At 43.2% G+C, this 17000-nt stretch overlaps 2 protein-coding genes across 3 annotated transcripts in view; both read right to left on the minus strand.

Moving 5' to 3' along the window:
- SCAF11 (SR-related CTD associated factor 11) overlaps window positions 1–17000 on the minus strand; it is a 176935-nt gene that overhangs the window by 70190 nt on the left and 89745 nt on the right. The gene's annotated exons all lie outside the window — the stretch shown is intronic.
- SLC38A1 (solute carrier family 38 member 1) overlaps window positions 1333–17000 on the minus strand; it is a 42159-nt gene continuing 26491 nt past the window's right edge. The window contains exons 9-17 of one of the 2 annotated variants that reach the window (XR_010999067.1): window positions 16734–16792; window positions 15898–16017; window positions 13638–13717; window positions 12755–12855; window positions 9470–9588; window positions 8763–8904; window positions 8558–8655; window positions 7329–7516; window positions 1333–4198 (exon numbers count right to left, since the gene is read on the minus strand). Coding sequence is in view for 1 of the 2 variants with exons in the window: in XM_068190058.1 (XP_068046159.1) it covers window positions 7415–7516; window positions 8558–8655; window positions 8763–8904; window positions 9470–9588; window positions 12755–12855; window positions 13638–13717; window positions 15898–16017; window positions 16734–16792 (821 nt within the window). In the remaining variant the exon portion in view is untranslated. Of the gene's footprint in view, window positions 7517–8557; window positions 8656–8762; window positions 8905–9469; window positions 9589–12754; window positions 12856–13637; window positions 13718–15897; window positions 16018–16733; window positions 16793–17000 lie in introns of both variants that reach the window. The other variant, XM_068190058.1, reaches the window with a different exon arrangement.

Raw genomic sequence — 17000 nt, forward strand, 5'->3', positions numbered from 1 at the left:
GGCTTGAATTTGGGCTTCAGCTTGAAGACTAAATGCAATTTTGCATGAATTTAAGTCAAACTAAGACCCCAGCTGAACCATATGGAGGAATGTCTTCCTTCAGATAAGAGCATTGCTTGACTTAGGAAATAGCAATTTTTTTTTCCCCACTCACAGACAGGGACTAGTCAGATGTACTCAACAGATCTGGCTGACTTTGGGGATACAAGCCAAAAATAGAAGCATGTGGCTGGAACAGAGATTGGTGTTTTTAACTTTGTTTGTGTGGTTTTAGGTGAACTTCAGGTGAAGCTGTCAGACTGCGCTGCAGAAGGCCAAGAGATATTTGTCGTAGTCTCTGCAAGCAAGGAAAAAAAAGAACTGTAGTTTCTCTTTTTTCCTTTGCTCCATAAATTATATTCCTATGTCTTAAGATATGGCTATGAGAGGATTAAGTTTGGCTGGGTAGAGTGGTGTGTGCAGATGTATGCCGAACAGAAGAGACTATTAGACCAGTCCAGTGCAGAAGCTTATTCCTCTGTGCTCCCAGGTTTATGGCTTTAAGATACATCCCTGGGCTTGGGGACCAGACAATGGCTTCCAAGGATCTTCTGATACCCAAATGGTCTCATCACTTCTCCTGCAGAGGAGCTTGGGGAGCTATACTCATCCTGTGCAGTCAGGTATGCTCTTCAGTTGATTGGACTCTAGCCAAGAGGCCTTTTTGTAGGTGGTCACTGTAATCTGAACACTAGTAAAATCAGTGGTCAAAGGCAAAAAAGGTAGCACTTTCCAGACCCTTTAAAGCTTTGACAGAGGTACTTTGGCAGAAACAGCTGTCTAAGACATTACTGTCTTTGGGTATCCTCCTCATACATCTGCTAATAGCTTCTGCTTCCATAGCTGAGAAAAGTCTGGCAGGGGTTTGGTCACTTCAGGCACCAGTTTAACATCTTAACTCTAACCCAAGTTAAGAGTAGCCCTTTAAGTTAAATTACCTGATTTGACCTTGAAACAGACTGACAAGCACTCACTCAGTCTTCTAAGAGCAGACAGAAACAAGTACTGGCTTTAAGAAATGCTGTCATCTTCAGCTACCGCAGGCTGTGGTAACCATCTGCCCCAGCTTCAGGTCCCTCTAAAACTGTATCAGAAACTTCACCTTAATGTTCCATAGCCTTTTGTTGATGCTTTGCTCTATATACTGCACCAAATCTAATGTAGTTGGCTTTACAAGAGCTGCATGCCCTAAATTCAGTGAAAATACTTGGATAGAGCAAGAAAGCATTTGCTGTTCAAGCCATTAAAATGCTACATCGTCATCCCTTTGGAAGAATGAATATGGCCCCAACATTAATTTAGATCCCAATTTTAATGTTTAAAAACTAAGAGGTAACAGAGAGATCATAGAACTTGATACATTTTATTTACACATAGAAACTGAAAATTGTGTTGTTTATTTGGATATGAGCAGCACAGAGTTAACAGGCGATGTTAAAAGGAGCAAAATATTACTGATGATTCAATTCAACAGTCTATTAGAGATGAGCTTGTATCAGGCATACATCATTTAAACAACATTGTTTATACTGGATCTGTGTGAGCCTTAGCATATGTTGGGGCACTAAAACCAGGTTTCTATAAACAATGTAAAGTTCAAGTCTAGTGGAAAAATACCTTTTCGGTTTATATTTTGTTGGCTATAACACTGAAAACAAAACATACACTGGTATTACTTTGAAGAGCTCTGTAAAACTGACTGTATATAGGGTTTTCCCCTCAAATTTGTGCTCATGATAAAAGCAAATGTTATTTCAAGTTTCATTCTCATCCAAGCCCATAAAGTAAACATGAAAAATAAATCACTATTATTTTTAGATGCATTTCTTAACCTCCATTTTTCAGCAGTCCTGAAACAAAATTTCCATGCTTTACCAGTGAGAAAGTCTATGCAAGGCCTCTGATGGATGCACTCTCAGGACATACCCAGCCCTCACCCCTGCACACAAAGCTATCTAACGACCTCTGCCTGTTCACAGAGTGGGATGTGCAAGCAGTTCCTGCCCAGGGAAGCTTTTGGCAGCCTCAGGTGCCAGCGTTTTGGTGTTACGAGAGCTGCAGGGTCTGAGGCAGAGCAGCCACAGGACTCTGCAGGAAGGGAGGGGGCTGGAAATGGCACCAATTGCTCTGGTTGCTGCTGATCCCTGACTTGTCACACGTTTCTTTTTCAGAACTACTGGCATTTCTGATGCCTGAAAATGGAAATGCAGAAGCTCTGCCCTGACTTCTGTTTGTACTGCTTGGGTAAATACACGTCTGGATACAACACGGTGTGATACTAAGTCAAATTGTTGGCTGCAGTTTGCCATGGTTTCTTCCATAAAGCCTTTTCAGCACTTAACTCCCAACTGACCCCAGCTGAGAAGGTAAGAGGTATCTGGGTACCAAAGGGGCACTTTAACAAGGGAGATATTTTACCCAACAAGAAGACTGGCAGACTTGCTGTTGAGAAAACAGGGAGTCATGCAGTGGAATTAATCCTAGCAATTTAACTGGACCTTTTATTTCTCTTTTTACCTTAGGGATGTAATTATAATTTCAAGTTTAGGATTTAACTTGTGAACTCTTGGGAGAAAGAAAAGGATATACATTTTGCTAAGAAGCTAAAGTATTTGTATTTCTATTAAAATTATTCTTAATATGCAGAGCCTATCTCAACACTTCTATTCATAGGGGATAACCAACTGCAAAAATATACAGCATCCTATTTATTTACAATATATATGTACATAAAAATGAAATTTCCTACAATACAACACAACTGCATAGATTTGTCTTCAGAAACATAGGTATGTGTACAATTTGTGAATTCTAGACTTTCCAGCCCTGTACCTTTTATTAATTCATTATCTTTTTTTTTTCACAGTTTGTTACAGAAATCCTTACATTAGATACAAATAAAACATTCTTCGCTGTACGTTACAGGAAATAAGGATTTTCTGACGCCAAGGGCTCTGGGGATTTGTTTATGAAAGCACCATGGCGCCAGCTGATAAAGCCATCTCATGGAGCTGCTGATGGAGCTGAGTACATTCTGTGGTGCCTTTCTCCTACAGGCACTGGGGTGGGGCAGTAGGACTGGAGGTGAGACACCACCACATGAAAAGTTTTGTTTTGACCAAGGTGCTCTTTAGCCTTAATGTAAGGTTCAAGCAAAGAAATGTATAAATTTAAACTAGACATACCATTAATTGTTACTGTTTAATACTCAATATCAGAGAGCTGTGTTGCGCTTATGCATTGTAAGGCAGATGTACAAACAAAACCCACACACCATCCAACCCACACTTGCATGTGTGACCTATTACAGGTGGAGCACAGGCTTCGGGTTCATATGTGGCTCAGAAGAGCAGCCCTCGGAGTGGAGGAGCATCCCCATCCCTGACCTCGCAGGATGACAGCAGCTCTTGTGCCCTAGGCTTGCACATGTGCCAGGCACCACTTGGTCCGTGTCAGCTCTACAAAAGGTCTGTGCTGGTGCACAGATTTGGCATTGGCCCTCTGACCAGGAGCACGCATCACCCAGAGAGGTCACTGCCCCGAGATACTGTTCCCAAATAACAATTTACTGTGTTTTACTACCTAGGCATGTTTGCCATTGGACAGAGAAGGGCAGCTGTATTACATTTGCTGTAAGCCCATAACTATTTTCTTTGCAATGTGCTGTGGACTAGAAGAGGCAGCAAGGCTGTCTTTTAAGAGTAGGATTAACTCTTACAATCTTATTAGTAATCCCTGCTTCTAATTAGTCCTTCCTTGTCCCTCACCACTCAATTGTTGCTACTAAACAAATAAGAATTTTAAAAGTTTTTTGTTGCAGTTATTAGGAGCAATTTTGCATCCAGTCTATGACACTTGCAGTACTCACAATAGTGATAAACTCTCTATGAAAAGAAAGCATGCTATCACCTACTAAGTAGATATGGTACTCTGGATCCTATTAATTTTACAACAGAGAAACTCCTACGGCATTTCACTGTGCTCTTAAAATCCTAACTAAAATGTGGGACTTGTACAATCGTGGCTACAAGTTCACTATTCCAAATGAACTGAATAACAGCAGTACATTTTACAGATAACCTCATACAAATATTGTCATCCATCACTGATGTTGACAGTTACAGCAGGGTCTATTGCATTCTGTTAAGAATGTATAAACCTGATGAGAAAACAAAAAGCACGTTATTTCACGTTCATTACCACAGACATCAAAAAACACATGATTCCTTTCCATAAATATCTATAAATATGATGCCAGTAAATCAGTCTAAGCAAAATTCCCTCTTTCTTTTTATCTTTTTATCTTTTTTTTTTTTTTTTTTTTTTTTTTAACGAGACCCAGAAACAAAGTCTGTTTAAAGACTTAATATTTTGGGTATCTATTTTTCAGTATATAAGACATGCTTTGGTGGTTCAGTACCTTGGGTAATTTCACTTCTATGCACACTCAGCTCATTCTTCCTATTTATTCAATAAAACTCCAGTATACAAATAAACTGGGGAAAAGGAGAAGGCAGAATAGCAAAGAGGAGAGAGAGGAATAGTGATGGAGGAGATTTAGGAAGATGAACAATCAGTGACCCAACAGCCCTTCAAAGTCGAAGGAAGTTGGGTGCCAAAACTCAATGGTTCATATTTCAAACAACAGACTACAGACTATTTGCGGGGGGCGGGGAGGAAGGAGGAGGGAGATGTCACATATGTGACCTTGCTGGAATCCTCTGCAGCAGATCAGACCTCTAGCTCATACCTGTATACTTGAAAATCATTTCCAGGATCTCGTCTCTCACAACCCCCCAGTGCACAGCTCCGTGCTGCTCATTAATCAGTAGTAGCAGAAAGACAAAAGGGGAGGAAAGCAGGAGAGCCTGGTAGCATCTTAAGGATAACACTGCACAGCATTCTCAGGTCTGAGTTAGGTTTTTAGGATAAGATCCAGAGAGATTATAAGGCACCTCAAACCTGAAAGGCAAGCTGAGTCAGAAAATGGAGTGAGATGCTGGGCTTCTGCTGCAGTGACCACTGAGGGTTGGGTGCCTGCAAAAGGAAAACCACAAATTTACATCCCAAGCTGAGAAGATGCCTGGAATGAGGTGCAAAGAGATAGAAACAAAGCACAGGCTCTTCTCTGCAGAGCTTGCCTAACACCTGGTCTTGTAGGCTCTCTGTGAATAAGGGCAGGGATCAGTCCCATAAGGGAACAGCACAGAAAGAACCAGAAACAACCTGCACCATCACAGACAAGGGTCTGAGACCAGCCACAGGAAAGTACAAGGGACCTTAGTGAAGGGTCCCAGGTAGCTCAGCAGTTTGTATGTTAAAGGCTGGTGGTCCTTGGGAGAAAGGATGATGCACCAGAGACCCTGCTGGGAGGTTTCCAGTTTTGTTCTTGCTGCTGGGCTACTCCAAGTACTTTGGCAGCCTGTGGAATCCACTCTGCCTTATTTCTGGATCACAGTGAAGTATCATCAGAGGCAAGTACCTCATTGCCTATGCTAAGGTACAGATCTGGCAGTCTGGACTTAGAAGGCCTAGTTTCTGCAGCATGAACAATCTGCATCTCAATTCCCAAATTTCTAGGAAGGCCCCAAACCAACCTCTCTGGATGTTATCTTTAGAAACCAACTTTAGGGTCCTGAGATGTGATCTGTGATCTCAACTCTCAGTGACTTCAAGCCATGGTAACGTGTTACATTACAAGGTAATGGCAACTGAGACAATTCAGTAGCTCACAGAAATCCCAAGATCCCAAATATTCTATCCCTAACCTTAAAAAGAGTAAGTTGCAATGACAGGTTCCTCACAGCTGATGACAGTCTGCTTCCACAGTTAAAAAGGGAGTTGTCAATGAACCAGCTACTGAGAAGAGGAGGGTCACTGCATACTGACAGGTATGGCTCAAGCATACCAAGGGCATCACAGCCCTTGGGCATGAAGCGGGGCTCCCTCTAGCCATCCGTTCTTTCAGTGGGAGCCATGTTTATATTCTGAGACGCTCTTTAGCTCACATGGTGAATGACATAAAGTGAACATGTTTATGCTGCTGGCAGTGCACTAATAGAAGATGCTTGCTCAGGACGGTGAGTGATCACCTGCTTAGCTTTTGAATCTCTACAAGTGGTTCTCTACACCAGCTATAAGGCATTAGGCAAATGCTTATTCTGTGGACAACTGCTGCAAGTTACAGTGTTTCTGCTAGTAGAATATCTTCTAATTATTATGCAGAACTAATGAAAAATGTAAATGAAATATTTTAAATATAAAAAGTATTTGTGTTCGTTTAAAGAAATGTTGCAGATTTCAATTTCCATTAGAAATCTAGTAGTCTGGCAGAGTGAGTCAAATCTTGCTCCCACTGCTGTCAAAGACCCTACTGGCTTCAGTGGGAGGAGGGTAAGACACAAGAGAGGAGCCAGTCCCTACAAGGTATGGAAAAGGCATGAGGTATGACTAAATGCGTAGGTTTTGATAAAACTGGAGCTTGGTATTTTTTTCTGAGAGCAATGGGGCATTACTAAACAGTTTAATGCTGAAGAAAATGCAGACTTCTTATGGAAATCTCCAAATGTCTGCTTCTCTTCAGACTCATGGTTTGGGGTCAAGTTCTGGTCAACCTCCAACTCAAGTGTGCCAGAGGAATAGTGGCTGGTGGTAGTGGCTGTCCTTCTCCTACTCCCTGCTCCGCATCACAAAGACACACACACACAGACACACACAGTCTGTTCCCCAGAGCCATGAATGGGCCAAGCCCTGGGCCTGGTTCACCCCCCAAAACATCAGAGAGAAGCACCAGATTTAGCACCTACGCTTACACAGTGCTCAGCTATGCTCTTGTGGTGCTTTTCATGCCTGTGTCCAGAATGCTACACTTAACCCAGTGAGGCAAATGGTGCCTGGAACAGCAACAGAACAAACAAACAAACCAACAAACCAGATGTGTACAATTAGAGAGCAGAGTTTTGGCTAAAAGAGGGGGGAAGGATGTGAACGGACAACACTCCAGTTGGAATTGAAAGCAACAGGCGCTGCTGCCCTAAAGGAGCAGAGCTTGTGGCTTTAGGGCTAAGGAGAATAATGGAACAATGGGTGGAAGAGGGAAAACTAATTGTGATGAATTTCTATAAGTGATGCTCTATATAATCTCATGGACAATTAACACAGACATTTTGCTGATAAGAGAGTGATATGCCTGTTAGAAGAATGGGTCTGTTTTCTGCAAGAAAATACTCCCATGACAGTATTTTCAGTACTGGATAATCATTATTTGGATTTCATTTGAGTACACTCACAAAAGGTGGAATAGACAACAGAATGGATGGTTGCGATTTTGGTGTGTAGCAAATAGGGGTATCTTCTTTTGAGAAGAAGGTGAACTTCAGTGGCCTTCGGCCCTGCCTCCTGATTGTACCCAGTCATAGATGACCAAGGGAATGCTCACTAGGGAAAACAATACCCCCAGTGCCAGAAAAAGAGAAGCCTGAAACAACAACAAAAAAAAGAATATTAACAAATAAAAAAAAAAAAAGACAATTAATTCAACTATGTTAACTTCTCTTAAGGAGATGTATAAGGCGATGTATTAAAGTTATCAGCTAAATGAGCTAGCATGTCTGGTAAAGACAAGACCAACAGATAATTAAACAGATTAGCATCATTAATAATTACATGCTGAACACCAAACTGATTTTTTTTCTCCTTTCAATTCATTTCTTAAACACTGATCACCTCTAAAGACAACTAAGTGAGTCTGTTTTTAGGATTGATCAGTTGTGTTCTTTCCAAAGCCTCATAGAAATCAGTATATTGTTCCCATAAGATATGTGTTCATCTAAGTTCAGCCCTTTCGTCATGGGATCTGTGGATGCAGCCGAAGTGAAACACGTTTTCTACCTGTCTGCTCAGAGAAGAAAGGCCTGACTGTACAAAGCTTCCAGTGCATGCCCCATTAGACCAGGAATACACAGGAGTGCTGCATCTTTTCAGATGCAGCACTCTCTGGGGCTCACAGGAAATCTTTCCAAGGTCCGTTCCTATTTGCTCACGCATGCCAAATGGCTAATATTACACTTCAGCTGGCTGCTTTGTGTGGAACCACCCTATGTCTGACTCGGGTCTGTTAATACCATGAGGAATACAGCAAATGGAGCACTTTGCATGCTTTCTGGATCAATACACAGAAGCAGAGAGCTTGCTGTGCCGAAAGGCTTGTTGAAGTGTGCTGGAGGGCTTCCTGCACCCTGCTGAAAGCTGCTGCTGCTTGCCAGCCAGGGAAGTACCTCATCCCACAGAGAAGGGCTTCCCCAAAACACAAGATGCTGTGCATGCACGGCCCCTCCACCAGGGGACTCCCAGGGTAAGCAAAGGAGAAGGGCAAGCACAGCTGCCAACTGACTGAAGTACAGCGGGAATGTAACGTAAAGGAGCTCACACACGTTCAGGTTAGGTCTGCTTTGCACCTAGCACATTACAGAGAATGACAAGATGGAAGTGTTGCACTGATGGGAACCGCAATGCATACCCAAATCCTCTGAGTCAACTTTGATCCATCCTGCTGTGTAATTTTTAAATACAACGATGAAGGAAGAATGAAGATCAGCATATTGGCAGAAGTGACCCCTGCAAAATTAAAATGAAAGTTTTGTTAACTGTAGGCAACAGCTAATTATTACGTTGCTCATTAGCAACTGTTTTTTTATTAATAGTACAAAACCAGGATACTCTACCTACAACTCCAAAAATATCCTTCATGGATGGGATAAAAATGACTAACAGGTTGATGATAACCAAAAGAAAAAAGGTAACCAAAACATGACGGCATAAGTCAAATTTTGTTTTTCTGGCCATCTCGAATAATGATGAACGCACCTGTAGGGGGAGAGAGAGAGAGAGAGAGAGAGAGAGGAAGTTTTCTGTCAAGAAAAGTCTGTGAGCCAATTCAAAGCTTCCCATATTTATTTTAATTGGTTCTTCATGTGACAAGTGCTGCATAGATCTGTCAGAAATTCTGGGTTGCCTGAAGTAATGTCCTTTGAAATACTCCTTAAAATTAATTTGTTATTTCAGAACTGTAGGTACATGTGCATGTGCAGTAGGATATTCCTCTCTTTCTAACATGGCTTTTTGAATCCTTCTGCACTTTAAAAGGAACTTCACCTCTGAGCCTGCTCCAGTAAAGTGAAGTGATGTAAGAGAGGACATGTGTGGATTCAATTTAGAGCAGATTTAAGACCAAAAGTGATTTATTTATTTACTGCATAGAGAACTTTTCCAGAAGTTAGTGGGCGTCCGGCATGAGGAAAGACTAATCCAAGCTCAAACTCTTTTTGTAGTTGCAACATTGCAGTCTCAGCCATCACTGGATTGTGGTTTGAAGAAATGTGCTGTGCACAGCTGTTACCAACTTCCAAACCATGCAGACCTTTTTACTTACAGTGAAAAACAGCACTGGCACGGTGAGAATCACCGCCACGATCACAGCCAAGCGCACGGTCAGGATGAGGATGTCATCTTTGCTCTGGTATTTGTGAAGCAGATCTGACTGCACATTCTCTATGGGAAAGACAGTAAGGTAAGTGTTCTGGCAAAAAGGCAATTAGTCCACAAAAATCATTGCTTAACAACAGCCTTCTTGAACAACAAGTGATTTATCTGTAAACAAAAGAGTATGGAATGAAACGTCCTTGAGTTAAAACAGCACTTTGAACAAAATCTCAATGATCCCATTATTCCAGTTTAATCCTTTGGCGGCCTGATTTAGGAATGCATCTTAATTCATGACAGCACATGCCTAAGTCTAAGGTAATTTTCACTGTAGAAAAGACAACAGTGAGACACACAGGAAAGCTTGCTTACATATAATACATTTATACAAAAATAGGTAAAGTGAAATCAGTTATTTTTAATTGGTTCTGTGGACTTTTTTTGAAGTTCCAAATGATATAAAAATAAACACATGCACTGCAATGGCTGAACTTAATATAAACTGCAAGGTCTTGAGCTAAATTAGTCTAAACAGCAAATAAACTTCCAGCAAAAAGCAGTGCCCCTGTTCTCAACTGAGAACAAAGCCTATCTTGGGTCAGCTCTCAGCAGGACGCTCTGACATTTGCACTCAAATCCTTCAGCAGCTCCTCTGAGGGCTGCCAGCAGAGCCTGCAGCTCAGCTCCACGCTGGCCAGCAGCCCTAGCAGCCAAGACAAATCACAGAGGGTGCTTAACAGGGAGGTGCTGGCAATATTTTAATACAACCTCCTGCCAAAATGTTTCCTTGAAGCTGTGATAAATAGTGCAGAGCAGGTCTGCTTGTACTAACCAGCAGGAAAACCAAGTTGCTGAGGGACCTACATATTTGCTTTGTAATTTTTAAATATCCAGGAGCAATAACCTAAAGGGGTGGCTGTTAAGCATGCCACCAAACACACTTGCTGCCCCCTTTTTAGGCCCATGTTTTGTTTCTGCCTGCTAATCTTAGAAAGCTGGTGGTAAAACATAACAGCTCTTAAAGGGAACTCAGTGGCCATGTCTAATTTACCATCTTTGGCACTTGGGAAGACCTAATGTATTCCTGGAGGCAGAGGGATCTATCCTCTGGCAAAATGCCTACACTCCCCCCAGGGCACCCTTCTGGGTAGAGACCACAGGTCAACACCACCTACACAGTGCCTGAATCCCCACCAGGAGAAAGAAAATGCTCTCCCACCTCCCTGCAGATCAGGAGTGGGGTTTTCAAGCCGGGCACATGCACAGCTTCTGCAACACAGAGCTTACTCTGCTCCTGCAAGCACAGACTGCAACTTCTGTACCGCTCACGGGCTGCAGCCAGGTAGGAAGTGAAGGGCAAGGCTTACAGTTGAAGGTCTGTTTTTCTTTCAGCTAGATACACCACAGAGCCCAACCACACTGTGACCTTTTAGGGGAAGAAAAACACCTCTTTTCTGTAATTCTGCAATGTAAATATAGTCATCACTGCAACACTTTTGAGAACACAGCAAACAGACAAGTACTATTGGTGTAAAGAAGAAATGGTCACAATAAAAATACTGTTCTTACCCAGGTAAGGGTAGAGAAGAGGGTTAGAACACTGTAAGTGAACATATGAAAGGTAAGGTCTTTTGGGTCTCAAGGGGAAGAATGAAGGAATTTTATGGAGGAATTCTATATTCCCTCAGTGTCTTTTTTGCAGCCTGTCACTGCACTGACACTGCAGAGCCCAAGCAGAGCTCTCCACAGCTTCCACCTGTGGGCTGTCAGTGCTGGAGAGCAGGGATGCCTAATGTGGGGAGAGGCACACAAGACACCCCAGGGATTCCTCCGCCATTCCCCCTCAGGAGGGCCAGATGGACGCAGCCCCTACCTCCTCCATGGACTCCAGACCCTCGTCCTTGAGGGATGTGGGAGATTCCCAGAGAGGAGCGCCACAGATCTGCCTCCTCAGATCCCTGGGGCAATCACATCAGAATCTCCTCCCTGCCAAAGCGAAGGGGTCCATGCTGATTTACACCCACTTGCTCCCTGGGGCTGCTAATTTGATGCATCTCTACGAAAATGTGTTAGATGGGAGCAGCTGGATGAGAACGGCTGATGCTGTTGTCACTTGCAGCCTATTTGTGGGTTTATTGGGAAAATTAGAACAGATGACCTCAAGTTACTTCAACACATGTATACTCAAGGCCTCATAATCAGAATGAGAGTTTGAGAAAGCAAATATGAGATAGGTACAGCTTGGGAAAAAAAAAAAAAACGCATTTCATATTTACTTTTTTTTTCTCTTGCAATTGGTGGCTCACAAGGGACATTACCATGAATGAGGAGGTTGTAACAAAAATGCCACTTAGAATAGGGAGGTGAAAACTGATGGGTGACTCTGAGGTAAAAGGCAAACATCAGCTTTGTCACCTGTCTTGTAACCCCTTAACAGTCCATGGAAAAAGACACTACTTTTCAACATTCTCATGATACTGGAATATGGGAGTTCCATGGGCAACATTCCTGGGAATATTTTTCATTTTTTTGATTCATATTTTATCCTACTTTACTTAACAATTGTGCCTTTAGGGTAGACAAATTGTATCCTTTAGTGATACAACATAATTTGTTTGTTAACTGAATTGATACGCATGCAAAGAGACAGGGTGGGAGTCTCAAACACTGAGATAATCATCCTTTGGTGGCTGAGCTGGGACAACACTCAAAGCTTCCCCACCTTCACTGCCAGTTTGTTTAACCAAGACCTAAAGAGGTCAGCTCTAGGGACACAGGGAAAACATTTGGTCTGTTGCCTCTATGATGAAAGTGTTACTAAGAAAGTGAAAAAGCTGTGATGGCCAATTTGTTACTCATTTCCTAGGACCTGCTCTCAAATCTGTCTCAGTTTTTGCAAATATGCATGCTTCAGCCATTACAAATGCACACATCATTCAGGTGAGGACCTTAGAATAAAATCTTAGTGGGGCCCAGCTAATCCCCAATTCTGTAAAACAAATCTCTTCCTCATACTTTGAAAATGCCTTTTGCAAATAATACTTTCACTTGTGCTTTTCATCCACAGGGGAAAAGGAGGAAAGGATTTATACCTTCAATATGAGAACTACAAGGAAAAATATTTGGAAAAGTATTTTAATATAAGTGGACGGGACTTTCCTTTCCAGCTGGGATACACTATTGATTTTACATGTATCCCCTTTCTACTCCGATCAGTAAAGAACCGCATACTTACCGTAGAAAGTCAAATAGCCAAATATGGCAGTCATAAAGTACATCAGAAACATGGCAAAAAATGAGATATTTGAAACCAACTGCATTTTTTTCTGTGAACGGCTGGAGAAAGAACAAGAAAAGAACACATAAGAATGGTTGGGCTGGATTTTTCCATAGCTGTTTCAAAATGTATTAGGTGTTTGCATAAGCATAGTAATTCTGGGGAGACTCATGAATGCATTTTCATTTAAAACAGAAACAAGGGTGCCCTAATAGGTACCTGGGAACCTGCTCAAGTCACTTGAAATTGAAAGGATCCAGCAAGTGTCTGAGGGCAGTCATGGGTCGGACTGACCCTGACCTCTCCCCTGGGGCTTCCCCATGGCCCAGGACCCTATTACAGCTGCCCAGGGCTGTCAGCAGTGTCACAGCAGTGCTGGTCTCCAGCTCCCCACAGCCCATCCCAGCTGGAGGTGTCAGTGTGACAGCAGTACCAACAAAGGCCTTTTAGTATCAGTAAGGCTGAAAGCACTTTTATTTTCCTGGTGCTGTCACAGACTAATTTTAGTTGCACTAATGCTGTGGAACAAACACTATTAGCAGAACACACACCTCTCCTATTGCCAAATATCAACCGGCAGAACTTGGCTCTCCCCAGGCTGCTGTGTACTTCCAGGGAAAACTCCCAAGTACTGCATTATTCTCCACCTCCCTCGCCCCTGCCCCAGAGGCACAGCACGCCTGGGAAGCCAGATTTCCTAGCTGACAGCCACGCTTTTTGGATGTTATGAAGGCGCACCTCTAAGTGGCACAAATGATTCAGAGCACCTCTGTGCTAACGCTTTCCATGTAAAATGGTTCAAAACAATAAACTATTAAAAAAGAAAAAAAAAAGGCCTTACTCTTTAAGTTCGCTGTAAATCGGGAGGACTGATGGGTGACACACAAACGCAAAAGCAATGGTGGGTAAAGCGTACACAGTCTGTTCAGAGAGAATTTCAGAAAATAAGTTAAGAAGTATTTCCCCCAGTAGTCTGAAGAAATGTTCCATGTTCAACTACCTCAGCTCCAAGCTTGCTGGACTCTTCAACCAAATATTGAGAGCCTTTCTGAGAAGGCAGAAGACCTGTCAATTAGCATGTTTTTAATGAAATGTGGAAAGCAGCGCGCTTTCAACAGGAGGACAAAGTCTTGCGTTGGTGGCGTAAGCGCAGCACTGACTGTGCTCGCAGAGCACAGAGCTGAATGCCAAGCTGCTGCTGGCTTTGCCCCCTGGGATGGGTTTGCCTGCCCAGCTACTGCCACCGTTACTAGCACAGTGTCACGCGTGAAAGGGACGTATGGTGGGTCACCGCTACGCTACCCTGCCTTGGCATGGAGAGGGGTGCGCACCCATGGTGCTAAGGCTGAAGTCCTGAAGAGGAAGCCCGTATCCAGACTGTAAGAAAAGAGAACAGGAATGCAGAACTTACAAAGAAATGGATATTTCAAGGTACCAGACTGAATCCCTTAATTTCCCAGGCCAGCAAAAGGACTAGGAGGGCTGTGGAGGGAGCATGCTTTTTCTCAGGGAAAGAGAAAGACCATTATGTCACCAGAAAGTGCAGGAGGCCTCCAAGTGGGACCTCAGCCCCTTCTCCACTAAGAACTTCAGTCCTCAGCCAAACTTCAAAAATGGTATCAGTGCTCAGGCACTTCCATTCTCCTGAGGGAACAGGTATGAGCAGAGGTCACAGGAAATTACAGATCCTTCCCTAAGGACAACACGAGTCTATTCTACATGCAGCTCTGTACTGCCCTCTGAGATCTGCTTGTGCTGGTCACAGGCATCCCCTTCCCACACAAGACATCCTGTGGTGCACCCCAGGCCTGACAGGTTCAGTAAATGCGTTGGTTGCTCTCTGGAGGTCCTTCCTTGCCCAGGCCTTTGCCACCTCTCCCTCACTCACAGCACAGTACTGTTGCGGTGTCTCCATCTGTAGGGATATTCAGAAGTTGCCTGGACACAGTGTTGGGTAGCCCTGCCTCAGCACAGGGGTTTGACCAAGTGACCTCCAGGTCTCTGCCAACCTCGGATATCCTTCTGTTCTGTGAAACTGTCCTGTCCCTCCTCTCACACACTGAAGTTGCTAAAATGACTGGTAAATTGTTGGCCCTGAGGGCAAACCTCTGGAGTTCAGCTCCGGTGTGCCTAATGCAGATGGACCGATCCTTCTGAGGTGCCTCCACTGGATCTGAGGCAAATGCTGACACTCACTGCAGAAGAAGACTACCCTTCAAGGCTTTCTGAAATATACCTACACCTAAGCTGCCATGGCACAACAAATTAACTAATTCTTGGTCCATCATGATGGATCTGGGGTGATGGTTACCCCCAGCCAAAGAAAAGTGCTTCACTTGGCTTCTTCAACTGAAGCTGGTGGGTTAAATTTTTAAAAAATACTTTTTGCACACCTCTGTTATAAATGTACATTCCCTATGAAAGCAACTAAGGCCCTGAGGACCACGTCCTGATGGATAAGGTGCTGTTTCACTAGGAGCACTGCATCCCAGCACAGCTGACAGGAGCCATCCTCCTGCTCTCAGTTAGAGACAGCTGCCCTCTCACTTTCTCTTAGACCAACTTTTTCTGCAGCTGTGTGGTGATGGAGGGAAGCATCCAGCTGAAAGGCAACCAAATTTTTGCTGGATTATCTTTCAACCATATCCTTTTCACAATCCAGTTCACCGCATGGCTACAGAAACATGTACCCTGTTACAAAGAAGTGGCTTGTGTGCAGAAAGACAGAGGTTATGAGCTTTGGATGCAGATGTGGCCTACTCAGCCTCTACTGAGCAACAGCCTAAAGTCACAGCTGCAGCAAGGATAGTAAGCAGCAGTGGATAGGAAAAATCTCCTGAAGAGAGCAGTTATTGTCCAGGAGTAGCTTGGGCTCATAGCCTTAACACATCTACTACCAGGGCAGGACTAGACTGCAAGGAGACACATTCACCATGGCATCTCTGTAAGACTGGGCAATGAGACCAGTGTGCATTAACCACTGGATCACAAGTGGAACCATGGAGAATCAGGCCCTTTGTGGTGCTGATCAGAATAAGAATATGGAGTGCAGGTGCATACATTATGCGAATTAAAAGTAAGTATTATAAAAATAAACATACCTTGGAATTAAAGATAACATACTTTGGCTTACACATATGTTCTGAGCTATTTGATAGGATAGATGATGTTGCATTTAGCCCTTGTTCATCACAGGGAATTTGAAACTTCTTGTAAATAACCTAGAATAAAAGCACAAGATAGCGAATTGCTAAAATAATAATGAAAAGCAAATTAGAATTAAAATATCAGTGGAATTGTGGGCATCCTGGCCTGTATCAGCAATAGTGTGGCCAGCAGGACTAGGGAAGTGATCATTACCCTGTACTCAGCACTGGTGAGGCTTTCCCTTGAGTGCTGTTTCCAGTTCTGGGCCCCTCACTACAACAAGGACATTGAGGTGCTGCAGCATATCCAGAGAAGGGGAACACAGCTGGTGAAGGGTCTAGAGTGAGTCATAAGAGGAGCTGCTAAGGAAGCTGGGGATGTTTAGCCTGGAGAAAAAGAGGCTGAGCAGGGATCTCATTACTCTCTACAACTGCCTGATTGATAGGAGGCTGTAGCCAGGTGGAGCTCAGCCTCTTCTTCCAGGTAAGAAGTGACAGGATGAGAGGAAACTACCTTAAGTTGCACCAAGGGGCATTCAAATTGGATATTAGGAATATTTTTTAATGGAAACTGTTGTAAAACATTGGAAAGACTGCCCAGGAAACTGGTGGAGTCACTATCCCTAAAAGTGTTCAAAAACACAAAAGTGGATGTTTCACTTGAGGACATAGTTTAATGGTGAACAAGGTGCTTGGTTGACAGCTGGACTTTTCCAGTCTCTTCATCGCTGATACCTCAACAATTCTGATTCCAAGTGATTCATCCAATAAAGAAGGCAAGCTGAACTTACCACTACCAGGAAAAATACCATGCAGCTTAATGAAAATCCACTGGTATAGCCAAGGTATCCTGAAAGAAATTAAGAGGAAGTCTCACACAGAATAATTTTATTAGTCTTATCTTGGTTTTTACTGCTTTTTGCTTCTTCATGAACAATTCAAATGTATTAAACATTTATTTACGTATTGTGAACTTCGGGGCAGGACAAAAGCATGTCCTGCTGGTGTGGGAGTCTCCCAAAGTCTTTCAAGTCTCCTAGCTTTTGGGCAAGCCTAAA

Source organism: Anomalospiza imberbis, chromosome 5, assembly GCF_031753505.1.
Source record: "Anomalospiza imberbis isolate Cuckoo-Finch-1a 21T00152 chromosome 5, ASM3175350v1, whole genome shotgun sequence".
Lineage (NCBI taxonomy): Eukaryota > Metazoa > Chordata > Aves > Passeriformes > Viduidae > Anomalospiza > Anomalospiza imberbis.